This window comes from Poecile atricapillus, chromosome 1 (assembly GCF_030490865.1).
Source record: "Poecile atricapillus isolate bPoeAtr1 chromosome 1, bPoeAtr1.hap1, whole genome shotgun sequence".
In the NCBI taxonomy this organism is placed as follows: Eukaryota; Metazoa; Chordata; class Aves; order Passeriformes; family Paridae; genus Poecile; species Poecile atricapillus.
In genome coordinates this window covers 78,315,972-78,332,110 of record NC_081249.1, presented here as the reverse complement: position 1 = coordinate 78,332,110, position 16,139 = coordinate 78,315,972, and the positions used below count along the sequence as shown (strand labels likewise).

The window sequence follows — 16,139 nt, the reverse complement described above, 5'->3', positions numbered from 1 at the left end:
TCACCTAGGATTCTCAGGCCATTCTAGAGGTATAAAAGCAGTCCAGAACACTGAGAAAAGCTCACTCTTCTGGACATAACCATACTGTAGCTCATCAAATGTTTGAATCAGTGTTTTACCTCACGCCGCCTTCTGTCTCACGGGTTGTTTGTGGACAGACACTGCAGATGCACTTCTTTCAAGCTGCTAGTCAAATACCACCACAGCTCTTTATGAGTAGCTGGCTCATGGTCATGTGTCTTCCATGAGAACAGGACGGAAGGGGAATGTCCAGCCTAAGTACTGACCTTTAGAAACCACAGAGAGCTGCAGAACCCCGTCCTGTGCCACACAAAGCCAGCAGTGGGTGAGACAGCTGAGACTTGAAAAGCAGAACAGCTGTTTCAGCACAACTATGAAGGCAGCTGAGTTAATTAGCTGTGACCTGCTCATCTGAAACTAACTTGGCACTTTCACAGAGAGCTGGCAATTTTTTACCCTGTACAAACAATTACATTGTAAGTCTCATTTAGAGTTTTTCAAATGTTTTTCTAGTTGGGACAGAAAGTAGGTAACATTTGTTTAATTATTCCTACATCTTCCTCAAGGATCAGAGGTATTGCACATCACTAGGGTCTACTAAAATATCAAAGCAACTTTCACTGTCAAATGCCCTTACTGCTGTATCTCATGTGCTTTATTAAAAGACAAACCTATAATGTTCTTCAGGACACTTATTCAAATGTGTAGCCTTATGTATAAGTAAACTCTATCAAGCATGTCTACTTGAGGAGCTAGATCTTAACTACCTCTAGAAACACTTCTAACCAGGAACTGAGAGAATCCAAAGAATGGACTGCTTTATGTATTTTGTGTTAGCACCTTTCCAAGTCTTCTAGATCTTGCACAAAACAATTCAGTAACTACAACTCAGTAAGGCTTCACATGGCTAGGTAATGGTGATTCTGGGATGAGTGACCTTTGAGTCATTTTTTGGTTTTTGCTCCTTTTAAATAAAATAGATTATCAAAACTGATGACAGCATCCTCATGATTCATTGTGTTCCTCGTATCACCCCCAAAGCTACCTTCGTCTTTTTAAACAAAATAGTTTGGTGAAAATGTGTCATAGGTTACAATTTGAAGCTGGTCTAGCTGTTAGATCACAATCACACAGATTAAAATAAGTATATTTCAATGCATACAAATAGTCCAATTAGCTTCAGAGAATTATTCTGATGTATAAAATCAAACTGCAATACAGCTTTAATGAAAAAAACAACCCGATGATAATCAATCTGCTGTCCAATTCATAGACAATTATTTATTTGTGCATACGCATCACTAGATTGGCAAGGGAAGCTGATAATAAACATTCTGAAGGTCACCAGGCATCTCTCATTACAAGACCCTAGTCTTATTTTTTTATAATTTTGCCCTGACCTTGAACCATTTTAGTTAAAAAGTTTCACAGCATATACCAACTCAAGATGAGGGTGTTTTTATTAATAAGTACAGATGAAAAACATTAATCTATTTAAAATACCTATATTTTATTTGGAGTACATTAAATCCCCCCCCCCAACTGGATAGCTTTCTTCTATGGGTTCTAGATCTTCAAGCAGAGACTTGAGATTCTGAAAGCTTTTGAACAAGCTTTTTTTTACATCCCAAGAAATCTGTTAAGAGTCTGGGCCTTTGCAGGGCTTGGAGGACACAGCCTTGTGCATGCTCAACAGGAACAGATTTATCATCTCAATTTCCCCACGGTTCCATTCGTGCAGGGCATGCTGCCGAGAGGCTCAGCAGGAGCTTCCTTGTAGCCACTGGCTCTTCTGAGTTAAGCTCTCTTTAGTGTCCATAGGCCTCTTAGAGTGAATGACCTCCAGATGGGTCCAAGTTGCCTGAGCTGATGCAGAGATAAAAAGAAGAATATATTGGGTCAGTTAGGTAAGGGGGAAAAAAGCCTGCAGGCATCTGACAGGGCACTGGTAGAACTGCATAAGGAAACCAGTACAGAGAGCAGGGAACAGAAGAATTTGATGAAGAAGGGTGACTTGTGGGTCAGGAGTCATGAAAGACTCAAGAATGAAGAAACCTGGGCACTGCCTGTCTGAGGAGCAGCTGGGTAATAGCCAAGCATGGGAGTTCTGAGATGCTGGCAACAAAGTGGCCATCAGCATCTTGGGCTCTAAGAAGAGGCAGAGCCAGGAGATCCAGGGAAGGATCCCCCTCTACTCGGCTTTCAGTAGAGCATTTCTGGAACACTGCATCCAGGTATTAGCCCCACAGCACAGGAAAGTCACTATGGAGCTAGAGGAGCACCACGGGGATAGCAGGGCTGGAGCACCCTGCCTGTGTGGACAGACTGGGGAGAGACTGCTTTGGGGGATGTCGTAGGTTAGCTTCACCTTTAAAACCGAGTTAAAAAAAAAGGGAAGTTGAAGCTACTGGTGACTGATGGGAGTTTTTCTGGGACCAAAAAAGCAGCCCCAGTGCCAGTGGAAGATACACAGGAGATGCCAATGGGCTGTTCAGAGAGGCTGTGTGCACTTCACCTTTGTAGGTTTTCAAGACCAAACTGGGTAAAAGCTGGAAGAAGCCTGATCTGATCTTAAAGCTGTCCCTGGTATGAGCAGGACACTGGACTCAGGGATGCTGAGATCTCCTCAGCCTGAGTTATCCTGTGATCCTACAAACTGGGCATGGCAAGAGCAGCCCGACCGAGACAGGAGAACCTTCAGCAGTCATCAGGATATCCTGCTCCCGGGCTCTACCACAACACGAGGGTTTCCCATACCACAAGCCCTCCCAATGCCTGCCCTGGCTACCCTACTTGCAACCTTCTCCACCAAACACAAGGCCCAAAGCAGGATGTGCTTTCAGTCACAACATTCATATATCACTGGTAGCTCATGGAGGGTGGAAGGAACACAAAAGTCTCCTTTCGCTTCCATGGCTTAAGGATCTTGAATATTACCCACGTGGCATTACAAATCATTCAGACCGCAAAGTCAAGCTCTCAGAAAAAAAACATGGTGGCAAAACCACAAACGCTCAACACGCCACAGGAAATGAGGAGCACAAGGCCTGGCGTGGGCACGGCAGCGTGCTGAAAGGCAGCTCCCAAGTGGGTGCCGCGCCTGCCCTTCCAGCAACGCTTCCCTGTGCTGCCCATCTCCCAGATGCCTCCACGCAGCTACCAAGAGCACCTGCCTGTGCAGGGATTTACCGGGAGCCTGGCGGAGATAGCATCGCCTGCTCTGTTTAAAGGCCTGAAAGAGAGGGCCGCAGCCGAGCGGAACCCACGCCTGCCTTCCTGCTCCGTCACCCCACAGCCACCCCCAGCGCAGGGACACCCCAGCAGGAGAGAGCCGACCCCAGGAAAACGCAGGAGCCTGCTGCCCACGGAGGGAGCAAACAGCACCAGCTCCATCCCTTCGGTTTCCTTTTCCCTGGCGGCCCCTCCCCGCTCCCTCCCTCTGTCCCCACGCCCCGCGGTGGTCCCCGGCGGCCGAGCCCCGCAGGCGGAGGCGATGGCTCTGCGGCGGGCGGTACCTGGACAGGGAATCGCCGCTGGGCGGCCGCGCCGCCGCCGCCCGCCCGGCGCCGAGGCTCTCGCAGCTGGAGCTGCCCTCCATGCCGGGCGGCCCCGCGGCGGGCGCTGGCCCCGCGTCCCTCAACCCCGCGGCCGGCGCCCGGCGGGGCGGGAAGCGGCCATGCTGGCCCGGCGTGCCGCGCGGGGGGCGGGCAGAGGCGGGGCGCCGAGGGGGCCGAGCCGCCGCTGCCGCCCTCAGGGCCGGCCCTCAGGTGGGCGCGGGGCTCGGATCGTGAGCGTGCGGAGTGGGCGCCAGCTCCATTTCTGTCCTCTTGAGAAGCAAGGGAAGGTGGCAGCTCCCGGGTTCCATCCCCGGAGCACGGTGGGCGTTGCTAAGAGCAAAGAAATGGTCTCTCTCAAGCATCCCTGTTGAAGTCGGCTCACCTGCATTAGGCTTTCCAGCTGGGTTGTGTACCCACAGCTAAAACAGTTGTGCCCCTCACATTTGAAACTTGCCCCTATCTGCTCGAGAATCCTCACTGAGTCTATCGCTGAGCTGGGAGGAGCAGGGCCTCTGGAAGGTGGCCGGTCACAATCACACGAGTCAAGGCCGCAAGGATCCTCTGTGAGGGTACCCGACGGAAAGCTCGAATGCATCCATGGCCATCTGTGTCCGGAAGGATTTGCAGGCCCAGTTCGGTATCAGGTATTCTGCAGGAAGAGCCATGATACGTCCGGGTCCTTGAAGCAATCGAGGAGGGGGGAAAATGTTCTTGGCATTGCTTACAAGGACTGAGGGACTGCATCTTAAGCCTCCCATATCAAGGATGCAGATGTCTCTCAAATTTTTAGCTGTTTTGACAAGAATATCAGGACGCAAAAACAATGAACCACTGGGGATGTGTTAGGAGGCTGCTGGCCTTCCAGAAAGGCCTGATTGTTGGTAAAGAGCATCTGATGTCAGGAGCATCCATTCAGATGGACCTTCCTGTTTTAAATACTACCTCAAAACTGGATAAACCCGGTATCTTCTAAGCAGTTGTATACTCTGTGGTTGTGGAATGGTTGCTGAAACTTCATCCCTCTTCATGCTCCAAGGAATAAATTAGTTGATGTGTTTCTCTTTGTTGTTTCCCATTTTGTCCTGTCATCAGAAGTCATGCAGGATGCTGAAGCAAGTTCGCAGCATCCCCACCTGATACTGCACAATCCAGCTGTGAAACTGCCTCTGTTGCTCTTTCCTTTAGTCTGTATCAGCTGCTGTTGAGCAAGGTTGATGTGGGTTGGTTTTGAAGCTGGTTTGAAGCTAAACTTGAAAATGCAGCTTTGTTGAAGCAGGGTTTATTTTTGTATTTTTCATTTGATCTTCTGAGCAAAAAGTTACCAAATTGGCAGATGAGTTTTGGGGGAGGGAGAGTTTCAGCCTAGAAAATCAAATTCATGGAGGCTTCCCTAAAATTAAAACTGGTTTATGGTTAAAAGTGAGATCCTTGTTTAAAAAATAAGCTAATTTCTAGTGGTTTATTGCAGCATTAAAATACAAACAAAATGCCTTGACATCATTACAATTGAAAGATCCATAGACCTGTGCTGATTTTGTTCCAGCTATAAAATTATTTTAAATGTTCATCTTTTTTCCTCCCCTCTACTTGGGGACAATGAACATTTTAGAAGCATAATTTATTAATAAAAACCAAGGTACACATGTCATACTGTCTCTTTGCCTCTTCTGTTTAGCTTTCCGTCCACACCTGTGTCCAGCTAGCAGATGGTGTCCTCTGTGGGAGCATGTGGGCAGGGGGTGCTGGGGCAGCAGCACTTGAGCATCTTTGCTAAGCAGTCAGGCATTTCCTGGTAGCCTTTTCCCACTGGTGTGCTCTCTTCCCAGCTTTTCCGGGCATGGAGTTCCTGGTGGTAGTAACCCTTGGGAGAGGTCAGCGCTGTAGAGCTAGCACAAAGCAGTATATGTCTCCCTTTCAAATCTTATCAAATAGCCTTGTGGTGAGTTGGTATTACCTCTATTCCCTCTGCTAAGCTTAGTTTGATAGAGGTGCAGTTGTTTAAAAAAAGTCAAGTAGGAATAAAAACAATATATAAACCTCCATTGCTGTGTGAAAGTATTAGAGTGCCTTCCTTTCTTCCTAATTTGCTATTGATGTGGCATCTCTAAGTAGTTTATTGATGAAGTACTCTATTTGCTTTTCACTGCCCTGTTTTGTTCTTGGCCTTACCCCCAGGGCCTGTGAAACCCTTTAGAAATTCCCACTGGTGCTTTGTAAATGAGAACAAAGCTAATCACCTCCTGCATCTCTCCTGCTGCTGAAAGAAACTAGCAGTCTGCTCAGTGAGTCTTTCTGCTCAACAATACCACATTTTCAAAGTCAGTCAGAATATTCTCTCTGTGAAATGTGTTACCTCAGGGCTCTTAAAAGTGATGGAGAATTAAATAAAGGCCTGACATAACCAAAACCAATTAAGGACAATTCACAAGACTGTTGTATAACTGATGCAAAATAAGTGCAGTTCAGTCTGTTAACCTACTTTTGCTTGCCACATCCCCTACCATTATCTTACAAGTATCATCATTTGGGTACGTTGGGATTTTTTTTGGTTTTTTTTAATGAGGGAATGTTCTGTCATTTTGCGATTTCAACACAGGAAATGGTAAAATTAACATCATGGATAAATAATAAAATTATCTCTGTTCATCTTTAATGCCATGTGGCTGACACAGCTGAGTGATATCTGAAAGAGCAAATGACAAGGATCTTCCTTGAATCAAAGGTATAAACGATTAATTCCAGTTAAAATACAAGCAGACATCCTCCTATACTTCCTGAAATTGTATGTGGTTGTAGCATATACAAAGTGAAAAATACATAGCCCCAGGCTTTCTTAGGTGTTTAGAGTCCGTCAAAGCTGTTGTGAGCACATCACAAAAGAGGATAATTTTATGTACCATGTAAAACATGATTAAGTGTGGGGAAGTCAGGCTTTTGCTTCAGTCCTTCTGGGTGAAAGTGAGATGCTATTTGTATCCATTGTATTTAAACTGTGTGTCTGTTGAATTAAAGACTTTCTAGCTATGTATGTACGTGTGGTCCATACATCTGCTATATCAATGTGCCAGATGTTATGAATCCAGATGTTCTCGTTCCTAGATTAGCTCCTCAGCTTTGCTGCTGCACAGCCAAGCACATGTCTGTTGTGTCTCACACTGCGAGCGTGGGGCTCACCAAAGCTAGGGACAGTCACACATCCTGGACATCCTGGCACAACCTTTTGCAGGGGTCTCGTGGGGATGTTTGGCTGTGGTCTGTGACTGCTTGACTGAATGTCCCTGGAGCAGAGAAGGAATCATGCTTCTACAGTGATCAAAGGGTAGACCATGAAGCAGGACCGTGTACTCAAACGATCCACTCTGAGAAAGCTTGCTCCCCTGCTGCAGTCTTTGTCATAACCTGTGCTTACATGGTACACCTCATCAGACATTCCCCTCCCTCCCCCTCTTCCCATCACACAACTCATCCCATGGTTGAAAGGCCTATTAATAATAAGGGAGTCAGAGTCCTAATCCCTTCTGAAAATGATCACTCTGTCCCTTTTGCTCCAACCCCAACACTAAAATCTTACCCATCCTAAAACTAGCTCTCTTTGCTGCTATGGATTTCCCATGTTTTTGCCACTATACCCATATATTCCTGTGTCCTCTTAGGCAGCTCATGGCAAAGGCAGCTTCACATGTTGTGCCTTCTCTAGTCTAGCCCCCATCAATGAGTCCAAAAAATTTGCAGCATGACTCAGTCCCATAATTGTTCTGAAAACCACACAGCCAGAGACACCTTTGTGTCTTCTTTGATTCACTAAAATGGTTCTGAGATTTATTACATTTTCTTGTCTTCTTGATCTACAGCTAAATGGCAGTGGGCAGCCGATAAAGGATTATCAGTACCTTGGGAAGGGCGGATTGTCACTGGTGAGATCCCACTGTGATCTATGATCATCAAATCACACTAGAGGTGGCATGTGTTCCTTTTGTCAAGCCCCATCAGCTGATAAAGTATGAGGTCAGAAACAGCAAGAGCTTTGGCACAGGCAGAGAGGTTGATGAAGAACAACTCTCTGTGGCTGTGATTTGGAACTAGAGCTGATTGTGGTTGCATGAACATCTGTTACAAAATGGTCCTAGGGTAAATGCACAGATTTGGTCCTGCTGATGCATAATGCCTTTGCTGTTGAAGTTGGAAACTAGTCAAAGCAAAGAGAGGGACTTAGGACTTTCAGCTACACTTAAGTTGTCACTGTGTCTCCAAGGTTACTATACTTCTGGTTAACCTGATCAGAGTGGTCATCTCAGCTCACCTACAGTGTGGTTCTTTACTGGCTATGATGGCAGCCCAACAGTGCTTTTGCCTTGCACCCCTTCCATGTTTGACAGAAGCAGAAGCTAATGATCAATGACTCTTTAACACTTTTTTTTGTCCACTTGTTGGGTTTTTTTTGTTCAGTCATGCACGTATTGATGCAAGGTGATACAGACATGGGGCTCTGGACTCAGCCTGGACCTAATCCTGTACACTATAGTTTGTTACCTGTTTATGAAGCACTCTTGATGGGCATACTATTTTGTTCTTCCTGCTACTCTGTCTGTGTACTGCTTTCTTGTCCTCACTCCCACCACCAGCTCATGGCTGCCCACAGAACAGTCAGGCATTAAATATGCCACAGGCTAATGAGTTCCATCAGGTTCCATCCCAGTGTGTGCTCAGTGTGCACAGTCCACTGGAGTCAGGCAATTCACCTGGCTTTTAATTGCCTGATGCTTTTAATTCTCGATGGCCTGTGCATTATTGCAGTGCTCCATAGCCTGTGTTTGCTTACAGCTACCCATGTTCAATGGTACCAGCGCAGTCCACGGCTGTAGTGCTGAGCAGACAGGGAGCCTGAGGGCTGTCGGCACCTGGAGAGCTGCAGGCCTTGGGCTCTAGGGGCAGGACTTCCACTACATGCTGCAGAACACACAGATCAATGTTTTGTGTCAATTCAAATAAAGCATCTTTTCTCCTGAAGGACTAAATAAATCACAGCAGCTGTCTGGCTGTCTACAGGTTTGGGCTGTTGCACTCCAGCAGCTCCTTGGCATCTGTGTAATGGTCTCCAATTTGACAACATGAAGTAAGAAAGAATTACTCACAGGAGTTAAATTTGAATTTTCTGGTGCTTGTTAAACCCCTACTGATGGAAATAAATGTATTTCCAGAAGCTGTAGGGCAATCAGGCAGGAAGGAAGGATGAGTGGGCAAGAATTGGTTTGGTACTGTCAGACATTAGGAGGGTGTCTGAAATCCCAGCACTTGCAGACTTTGAGATGGGGAAAAGTGTTCACATGGAGGAGAAAAGTCTCTGTACCTCTTGGATCTCAAATCTGTGTTTTTCAGTCCTGATTTATACACCAATTTTCAAGCAAACATTCATTTTAAATTAAGTAATTTTATGTCTACATTGTCTGGAATAGTGCTGTCTATATTGCCTATGTGCACAGAGACTTCTCCAAGTGAGATTTTAATCTGCAGCTTCTATGTTTAATAGCTACAATTAGGGAAATGGTTAAGAATGCTTGATTTTATCGCATTTATACTTCCTTTTCTGTTAAGGAAGATGCACATTTGTGGTAGTGTTTTAATGAAACACAATAAAATGTTGATGGTAAGATCTGCAGATGATATTAAAAATGAGAAGGACACTTCTAGAATATAAAACACAGTAGAAATTAATTCCTTTTGGTTTCTCTTTTATTTACCTTGATGGATCAAACTTTCATGTGGAAGGCTCATAGTTTCTTTTAAAAGCAACAAGCTGTTATGCTCTAGTGATGAAAGAGCTGAGGAGCTTAATAGTAAGTGCATTAAAAATGAAGTATTTGAGACTGTTTCATTGTCTGCTCTGTGTAAGTTACCTGTCTGCAGTGTGTGAGCTGTAGAAAATGTTCAGAAAGCTACTGAAGACTCATTAAGCCCATGGATACAATGAGAGAAGAAGCTTATCGCCATTTCCAATGGAACTAAAATTTGGAAAAGGCAGATCACAGGGCCTTAATGGATCCAGTTGAGAACCAGGCTAAATATTGCAGAGATGAGACAAGACTGTTCCAGAAGGAACTGGTTCTGTTGTGAGCAGCAGCCAATTTGCTCCACCTGGCTCCATGGCCAGCATCCCCCTGACCACTTTTTATTTTAGCAATGTGGACCTACCTAGGGAGTTGTTTCTCTGACTGCAGGACCATTACACACCCAGTATGAGGATGCTGTGCAGTACTTCTAGGAGCACCAGACAGCTGGAAAGGGGAGCAAGTGTGTGCTTCTCCCAGGAAGGTGGTAGTGAGTGGCTAGTCAGGGAAGTGTACAACTGCAGAAGCCTACAAAGCCTTACAAGTGGTCTCAGACTCTAATTTTGACACAAGCTGAGAATTCTAGTTGCTGTTACTGTTCTCCTAGGCATGAAAAACACTGCTCTCCTCTTGAAGCTGGCTTTAGCAAAGGGAGCAGTCAGCTTTTATCTATTCTGCCACCTGTTTGATTGATGAATACATAAATCTGTGTTGTATTCATCAAAGTAATGCATGAAAGAAATATTTAGGATGCAATGCCATACATACCAAAAGTTAGGAAATGCCTGGTTCTCAAATTTCCCGGTATAACCTAAAGGGATCTCAGTCAGACATCCCATCCTTGTCTGGATGCAGGGAAGGTTCGAGGCAATAAGCATAAAGGAACTGTGCAATTAGGAACCAGTTTTATGCCTGCACATAAGTGCAGGCTTCACAGACAACACCAAATATGCCACTTCTGGTCATAGTTCAGCATTTGGATGTCATCTGCTTTTACCCTGCATAGCAAGGCTCTGATGCAGTGCTGAAATATAATAATATAATAATATAATAATATAATAATATAATAATATAATAATATAATAATATAATAATATAATAATATAATAATATAATAATATAATAATATAATAATATATTAATATTAGATATATTAGATATAATATAATTCTGAAGTTTGTGAAGGCCAAAATTAGCATTAGTTATTTTATGTGAGTGTACTAAGTTACCTTACTATTATCTACAGTGAGTCACCTCTGAACCCTCGGTACGGTAACTAAGAGACTTTGGTGGTCTTGATACCCTCATTCTACTCGTACACATCTGTATGGTTGGGGTCTGGGATGTTTGAAAAGGATTGCTGTCTCATGTGTTTGGCTCAAAAGATAAGAAGGAGCACAATCCAGTATCCTCTTTCCTGCCCTTGAAGGACAAGGGCGTCAGGTCCCTGCAGTTTGGGAGATTGAGAGGGGCATAAACTGCTGGTGGCGAGTATATGGAGGAAGATGCTAGTCCTCATTTCTTAGCTGGGGAATTTTTGACCCTGACAAGGAAGGAAGAAGGATGAGAAGTGAGTTTTAGTGCTGGATATGTTGGCACTGCTGTGGAGGGAGAATAAAAAAACCTAAGGCAACTGTTCTTTTCTTTCCCCTGCTCAGGGATGGCATCCCTCAGTCCGTCATGGGGGCCCCAGGGTGGTGTGACAAGATGGTGACATGAAGCACAGTCCTCCACCATCTCCCAGCTGCAACTGCTCTGGCAGCTCAGCTGTGTCTCTGTGCAGTATGTGCTGCTGTTCTGCCAACAGGCTCAGCCCATCCTCAGCATGCTGACAGACAAGCTCAGGTGACTGGGGAGCAGAGATAGTTTGGAAGCTGATGCTTTGGCTGGGACATGTTTGCTTTGGCAAACTCTGCTACAAAAGCAACTGCAGAGAGCAGAGGTGCTTTGTGGTGTTGGCAGTGCCTGAAGTCAGCAGGAATTCAGAATGAGCCCCGACTTGAACCATCAGCATGTGCCTCATAGTGATGCCTTAAGTTTTAGCTTTCATGTTTTCCAGATTCTCTACTGCATTAGTATATAACTCTGAACTTCATATAAAGTGTTAGCAAGTTCTCTTCATAGTTTAGTTAGACAAAACAATCCTTTTCCAGCCTGAGAACCAAGAACAGCGTTGCAGCTTCAGGCCCAAAAAGCATAGACAATGGCAACTTGAAGAGAGCAATCTGGAAGGATGGGACTTCACAATCTGAAGCTGAAATTGGACAATTAACCCCAAAATGTAAATGGACCAAAACTTATAAAAGTGTGAAAAGTGTGATCCGTCATCCATCTTGGGTGCAACCTCGGCTGAGCTCTTGTACTGCCCTAGGTGTATCCTCTGATGGCCTTTTTAATAAATACCTACTTTATTCTCTTAACACCATCTAGCCTCCGTTCTAGGTAGCCTCTCAAGTCATCAATAGTTCCCTCAATGCTTCAGTCATTCTGGAGTGTTTCCAACATGTTTTCCAACTTAGAGAAACTGAGAAGTGAAATAACAGAGGTTTAACTTTCAATGTCTCAACCAAAGTAGAGAGGCATTTCCAAGTCAAAGATACTTTTTTACCCCAAGGACATTCCATGTGCAGAGTATGAATACGTGCTTCCAAAAAAAATGGAGGCCTGATCCCTTCACAGAAAAGGATCACAAAAGTCCATTGTAAAGGCAAGGGTTAAGTAACCCTAATTTAGGATAGACCATTGTCCCCAGTAAGAGATATTAATTCACTTCTAAAAAAGTGAAAAAAAAAGGAAAAGAAGGAGAGAAATGTCCTTTTCTGTTCCAGCATTCTTCATGGACAAGATATAAAGCCTTTGGCTGCATGAACGTGTTGCTCAATAACCTGAATATCTGTTAGCTCAGTGCACATTGTAAAAATACTTGTATAATCTTCTAGGGAGCACATTCCCACTCTCATTAAACCTAACACAAACCCAAATACATTTCAGATTTATACTATGATGACAGTGAAGATGAATAAAGTTATTTTCTTCACTGTGGGGCCTGTGAAGTCACAAATAATGCAGCTGTTTAAGGTGATGGGCAGCCTAGGAAGTCAGGGCTGTGTTTGCTCAGAATGAGGTTTGCTGTTACAAAGAATTTTCCTTTATTCTCTGAGGATGATATAAATTGCTACTAGTCCCAATTAACTGTTTCAGTGATGACATCTTTCAGAGAAATAGGCTGGAACGGGAGAGGAGAAATATATAATGAGTGAGGTTTTCGCCTTTGCTCTGCCCTTTCTATAATGAATTAAATAAGAACGAGTAGTGAAGAAGAATAATCCATAAAACTCCGAAATGCAGTTGGAAGAAATGTTCCCTCATGCAGAAAACAGCCATCGGTCTGCCTTCTAAAGATGATTTCAGAAGCATTGGAGTTGGTATTTTGAGAGGATGATGCTGGAGACAGAAGGGCCTGGAGCGAGAGTGCAGCCACAGCGCAGATCAGAGTGGCTGCCCTGGGCAGAGCTCTGGTGCCTGAGGGCAGCTACTGCAGACTGTGAGCCACAGCCTAGCCAATGTCCCCAAAGATGTCTAAGCTATGCAGAATAGTTTGGCATCAGGAGCATGCCAAGGTATCTTAAGATCCCTTTAGACCTATTCGTGGAGCTGCAATTTTCTCAGTTCAGTAAAAATCTGATTTAATGTCATAACCTCTCTGAGAAAGACTCTCCATTCCTCCCCTTGCCAGCTAAGACACTGAATTTACTTGAATCCTTAATTGAACCTTTCTCCCAGAAAGCACCTGCTGGCCTGAGAATCCCTCCAAGAGTGTTTCTGTCTCAAACTTGCTTACTCCTAAAAGGTTTTAGAGAAAGTTCTCTGATCGGGGAACTTAAGAGCTCTGATTCTTGGTGTAAGGCAGATTTAACAACAGCAGGTAAACTGGTGAACACCCCTGGATGCCCAAGAGAACTGCTTTGAGGAGAGGCCATGGGAAGCACCTCTCTGCTATCGGCCAGTAAGCCCACAGCCCAGTGTGGAGGGGTGAATTGAAACCACTAGCCAGGGTACTTGCCTTCTGTCTCCCAGAGAGGAATCCAGAGCCAGCTCTTTTGTCCATGATAGGGATTGTTCACCAGTATTTGAAATTGTGAACTTTATATCACTGTTTTTTACTGCAGAATAGCACGCTCTTCACCCATCCAATAAGAATCATCCAGCATCTTTGTGTATAAATCTGTTAGGTCATGCCTGCATTTCCCTGCTATTGTTTTAGGAGTCTCCTTCCGGTATTTAAAGACAGGAAATATCTTCTTTAATATCTGTCTTCCAGCTTTGAAGCTGTGCTGAACAACAAAGACAGAGAAACATTTAATTCTCCTCTAATCCTTTAAATACCTTTACAGGCACATGGCGTTCACACGCTGTTAAGCCCCTCTCCTGTAGCAGCTGTACATCTTCTTTTAACTCTGCTTCTAAAGCCTGCAGCTTCAGCTGGGATGGAACAGGAGCCCGTCGTCCTGTGGTGGCTGTCCTTCTGGGTGGTATGGAGAGGGATGGTTTTCCATAATAAAGCAATCATCTGGATTGAATTGCAGATACCTAATCCTCTCACAAGGTACTCCTGTTTAGTTTTGTGAAGTGAACAAAGACATCAACTTAGACATGCTCCGGGCTGGATTCGGGTATCTCTTAGAGCTTCTGATCATTCCTGTGATTAGCCAGCCTGATCTGGTAACTTTAACATAAAAGTGCAAACACAGGATCAAAATCTTTTTCTTCAGGAAAGGGAGCTGAAATAGAAGATTTCTTTAAATTCACTCTCCAGGAAAACATCTGAAGGAGCAGACACAACAGTTGGGACAAACCCATCTCTCTCAAGCCTCCTGCTGTTTTTTTATGGTGTAGGAGCAGAGTGGGATTTGAATAGTTGCCTTGCAGGATGGGAGGATGGGAAGTGGGCTGGGATGCATTGCTCTTCATATGAATTGGTAAGTATTCATTGACTTAAGCCCCACAAACCAATTTAATTTTTTCCCCCTTTTCTTCTGCAACATGAAAACTTTTCACTTGTTTTCAGTATTTCTGCTGCCTTTGTGTGAGGACCACGAAGACATTTGGTCCATTCCACTGGCTAAAGACAGATAAGCACACCAGTACCATTTCTGACAGCTGCCTAAGTAGGTCCTGAGGACCCCATAACCTCCTCAGACAGTCCATCCTCATATTATCCTTCCTGTTAAAAAATTCCACCTGGCATCTAACCTGAAGCCATGATTTCTTGGCCTGAAGAGATCATTATGGAAATTACCCAGTCTTTTCCCCCCAGCAGTTGTGATCTATCCATTCAAAGACTCTCTTTCCTATTCCCACTCAAATCTCCTCCTCTTCAGGCTAAAGAACCTTCATTCTTGTCTATATATTTTCTAGTCTTCTGTTCATTTGAATTGCTTATTTCTGCCTGGACTACATCATATTACCAGGGTGGCAGTATTCTACGAGCTAAAATCTGAGGGCCAGACATCATCCTTTAGATCAATGTAGGCGTGCGAGCTGGGCTTTGGGCTCCTTATCAGAAATCTTGCCTTTTATCAAAGGCTGTAAAAGCCTGGTGAAAGCATTCTCTGATGAAAGCTTAGATAATTTAATAAAAAGTAGCATTTCTGGAGCTAATCTGTCATCCAAGTGCAGAGTTACGCTGTGCCGCCGTGTTGGTGGCCATTGGGAGATTTTTCTTTATTGCACGCTCTCACTTGCTGAAAGCTAAAACTGATCTAATAGCAGGAGGCTTTGGAGGCACAGTAAAGTGTATAAAAAAGACTCAGTTCTAAATTATTTTTTTTTTTTAAAGAAAACCAAAAGGGGAAGCCAAAATAGGCCACTACCGAGGGTTAAAAAGACAGATGTAACAAAAGAATATTTCTGAGGTTTTGTGCTGTTTTGTGCACTTGAGTCATTTATAAAAAGACTATATTCAATGCTGAGAAACTAATGAAATGTTCTTCAGGAAGAGTTTTTTAAATTCCATTTTTTAATGATTTACTTCTTTAAATAGCACTATCTTTTTATCTGTTGAAAGCTTCCCTTTGTAACCTTCTAAAGCACTCCAGATATTTTCTGTGAGAAGGTTTTAAACTCCCCAGTATAAACAGATGGTCTATTGGTATTTGTATGTCAGAAGCTAGTAGTTTATATGGTAAAACCCACTAGATTAAGTCTTTGACATTGGAGGGAAAGTTAATGAATAAGATTATCATGTGATGGCTTTACTCTAGTAAGATCCACACAATTAATCAAGACCAATGTGGCTATAATAACATAAAGATGTCATGTAACTATGGGCAAACTCTTTAGTTAGTGGATTTGTTACTTAAATGGAGGGAAAAGTTGGCTTTCAGGGAGTGTTATGCATGAAATCCTGATTTTAGCTGTACTAATGCAGTTAACTTGCGGCTCACGTGTGAATAGGGATGGCACACAGCCCTGCAGCTTTGATCAGCCTTTTGGAAACACAAATGGGGTTCCCACGTCTGCTGTAGACATCCTGTGAGCCTGGTTATCCAACAGACCAAGGCTAACATGTTCACACTAAGGAAATCAGCGAGAGGACAATGGGGTTTCTTACACCAATTTTAATTTGCTGTAGAGTTAGGTTATTCATAGAGATACTATGAATAACATTATGCTGTCTAGAAGTCTTGCTGAAGTAACATGGAACAAAAGCACAATCCTTAAGAGAAGAAGGAAC

General features: G+C 44.0%; 1 protein-coding gene across 5 annotated transcripts in view; it reads right to left on the bottom strand.

Annotated features, from left to right (window-relative positions):
- The window catches only part of MTMR2 (myotubularin related protein 2), a 62,543-nt gene extending 58,826 nt beyond the window's left edge, over window positions 1-3,717 (bottom strand). The window contains exon 1 of one of the 5 annotated variants that reach the window (XM_058832928.1): window positions 3,537-3,717. In XM_058832928.1, the coding sequence (XP_058688911.1) occupies window positions 3,537-3,619 (83 nt within the window). In that variant the 5' untranslated portion in view covers window positions 3,620-3,717. Of the gene's footprint in view, window positions 1-4; window positions 159-287; window positions 307-3,536 lie in introns of those variants that run through there. The other 4 variants (XM_058832961.1, XM_058832946.1, XM_058832953.1 and 1 more) reach the window with 4 other exon arrangements.
- Between the last annotated feature and the right edge of the window lie 12,422 nt (window positions 3,718-16,139).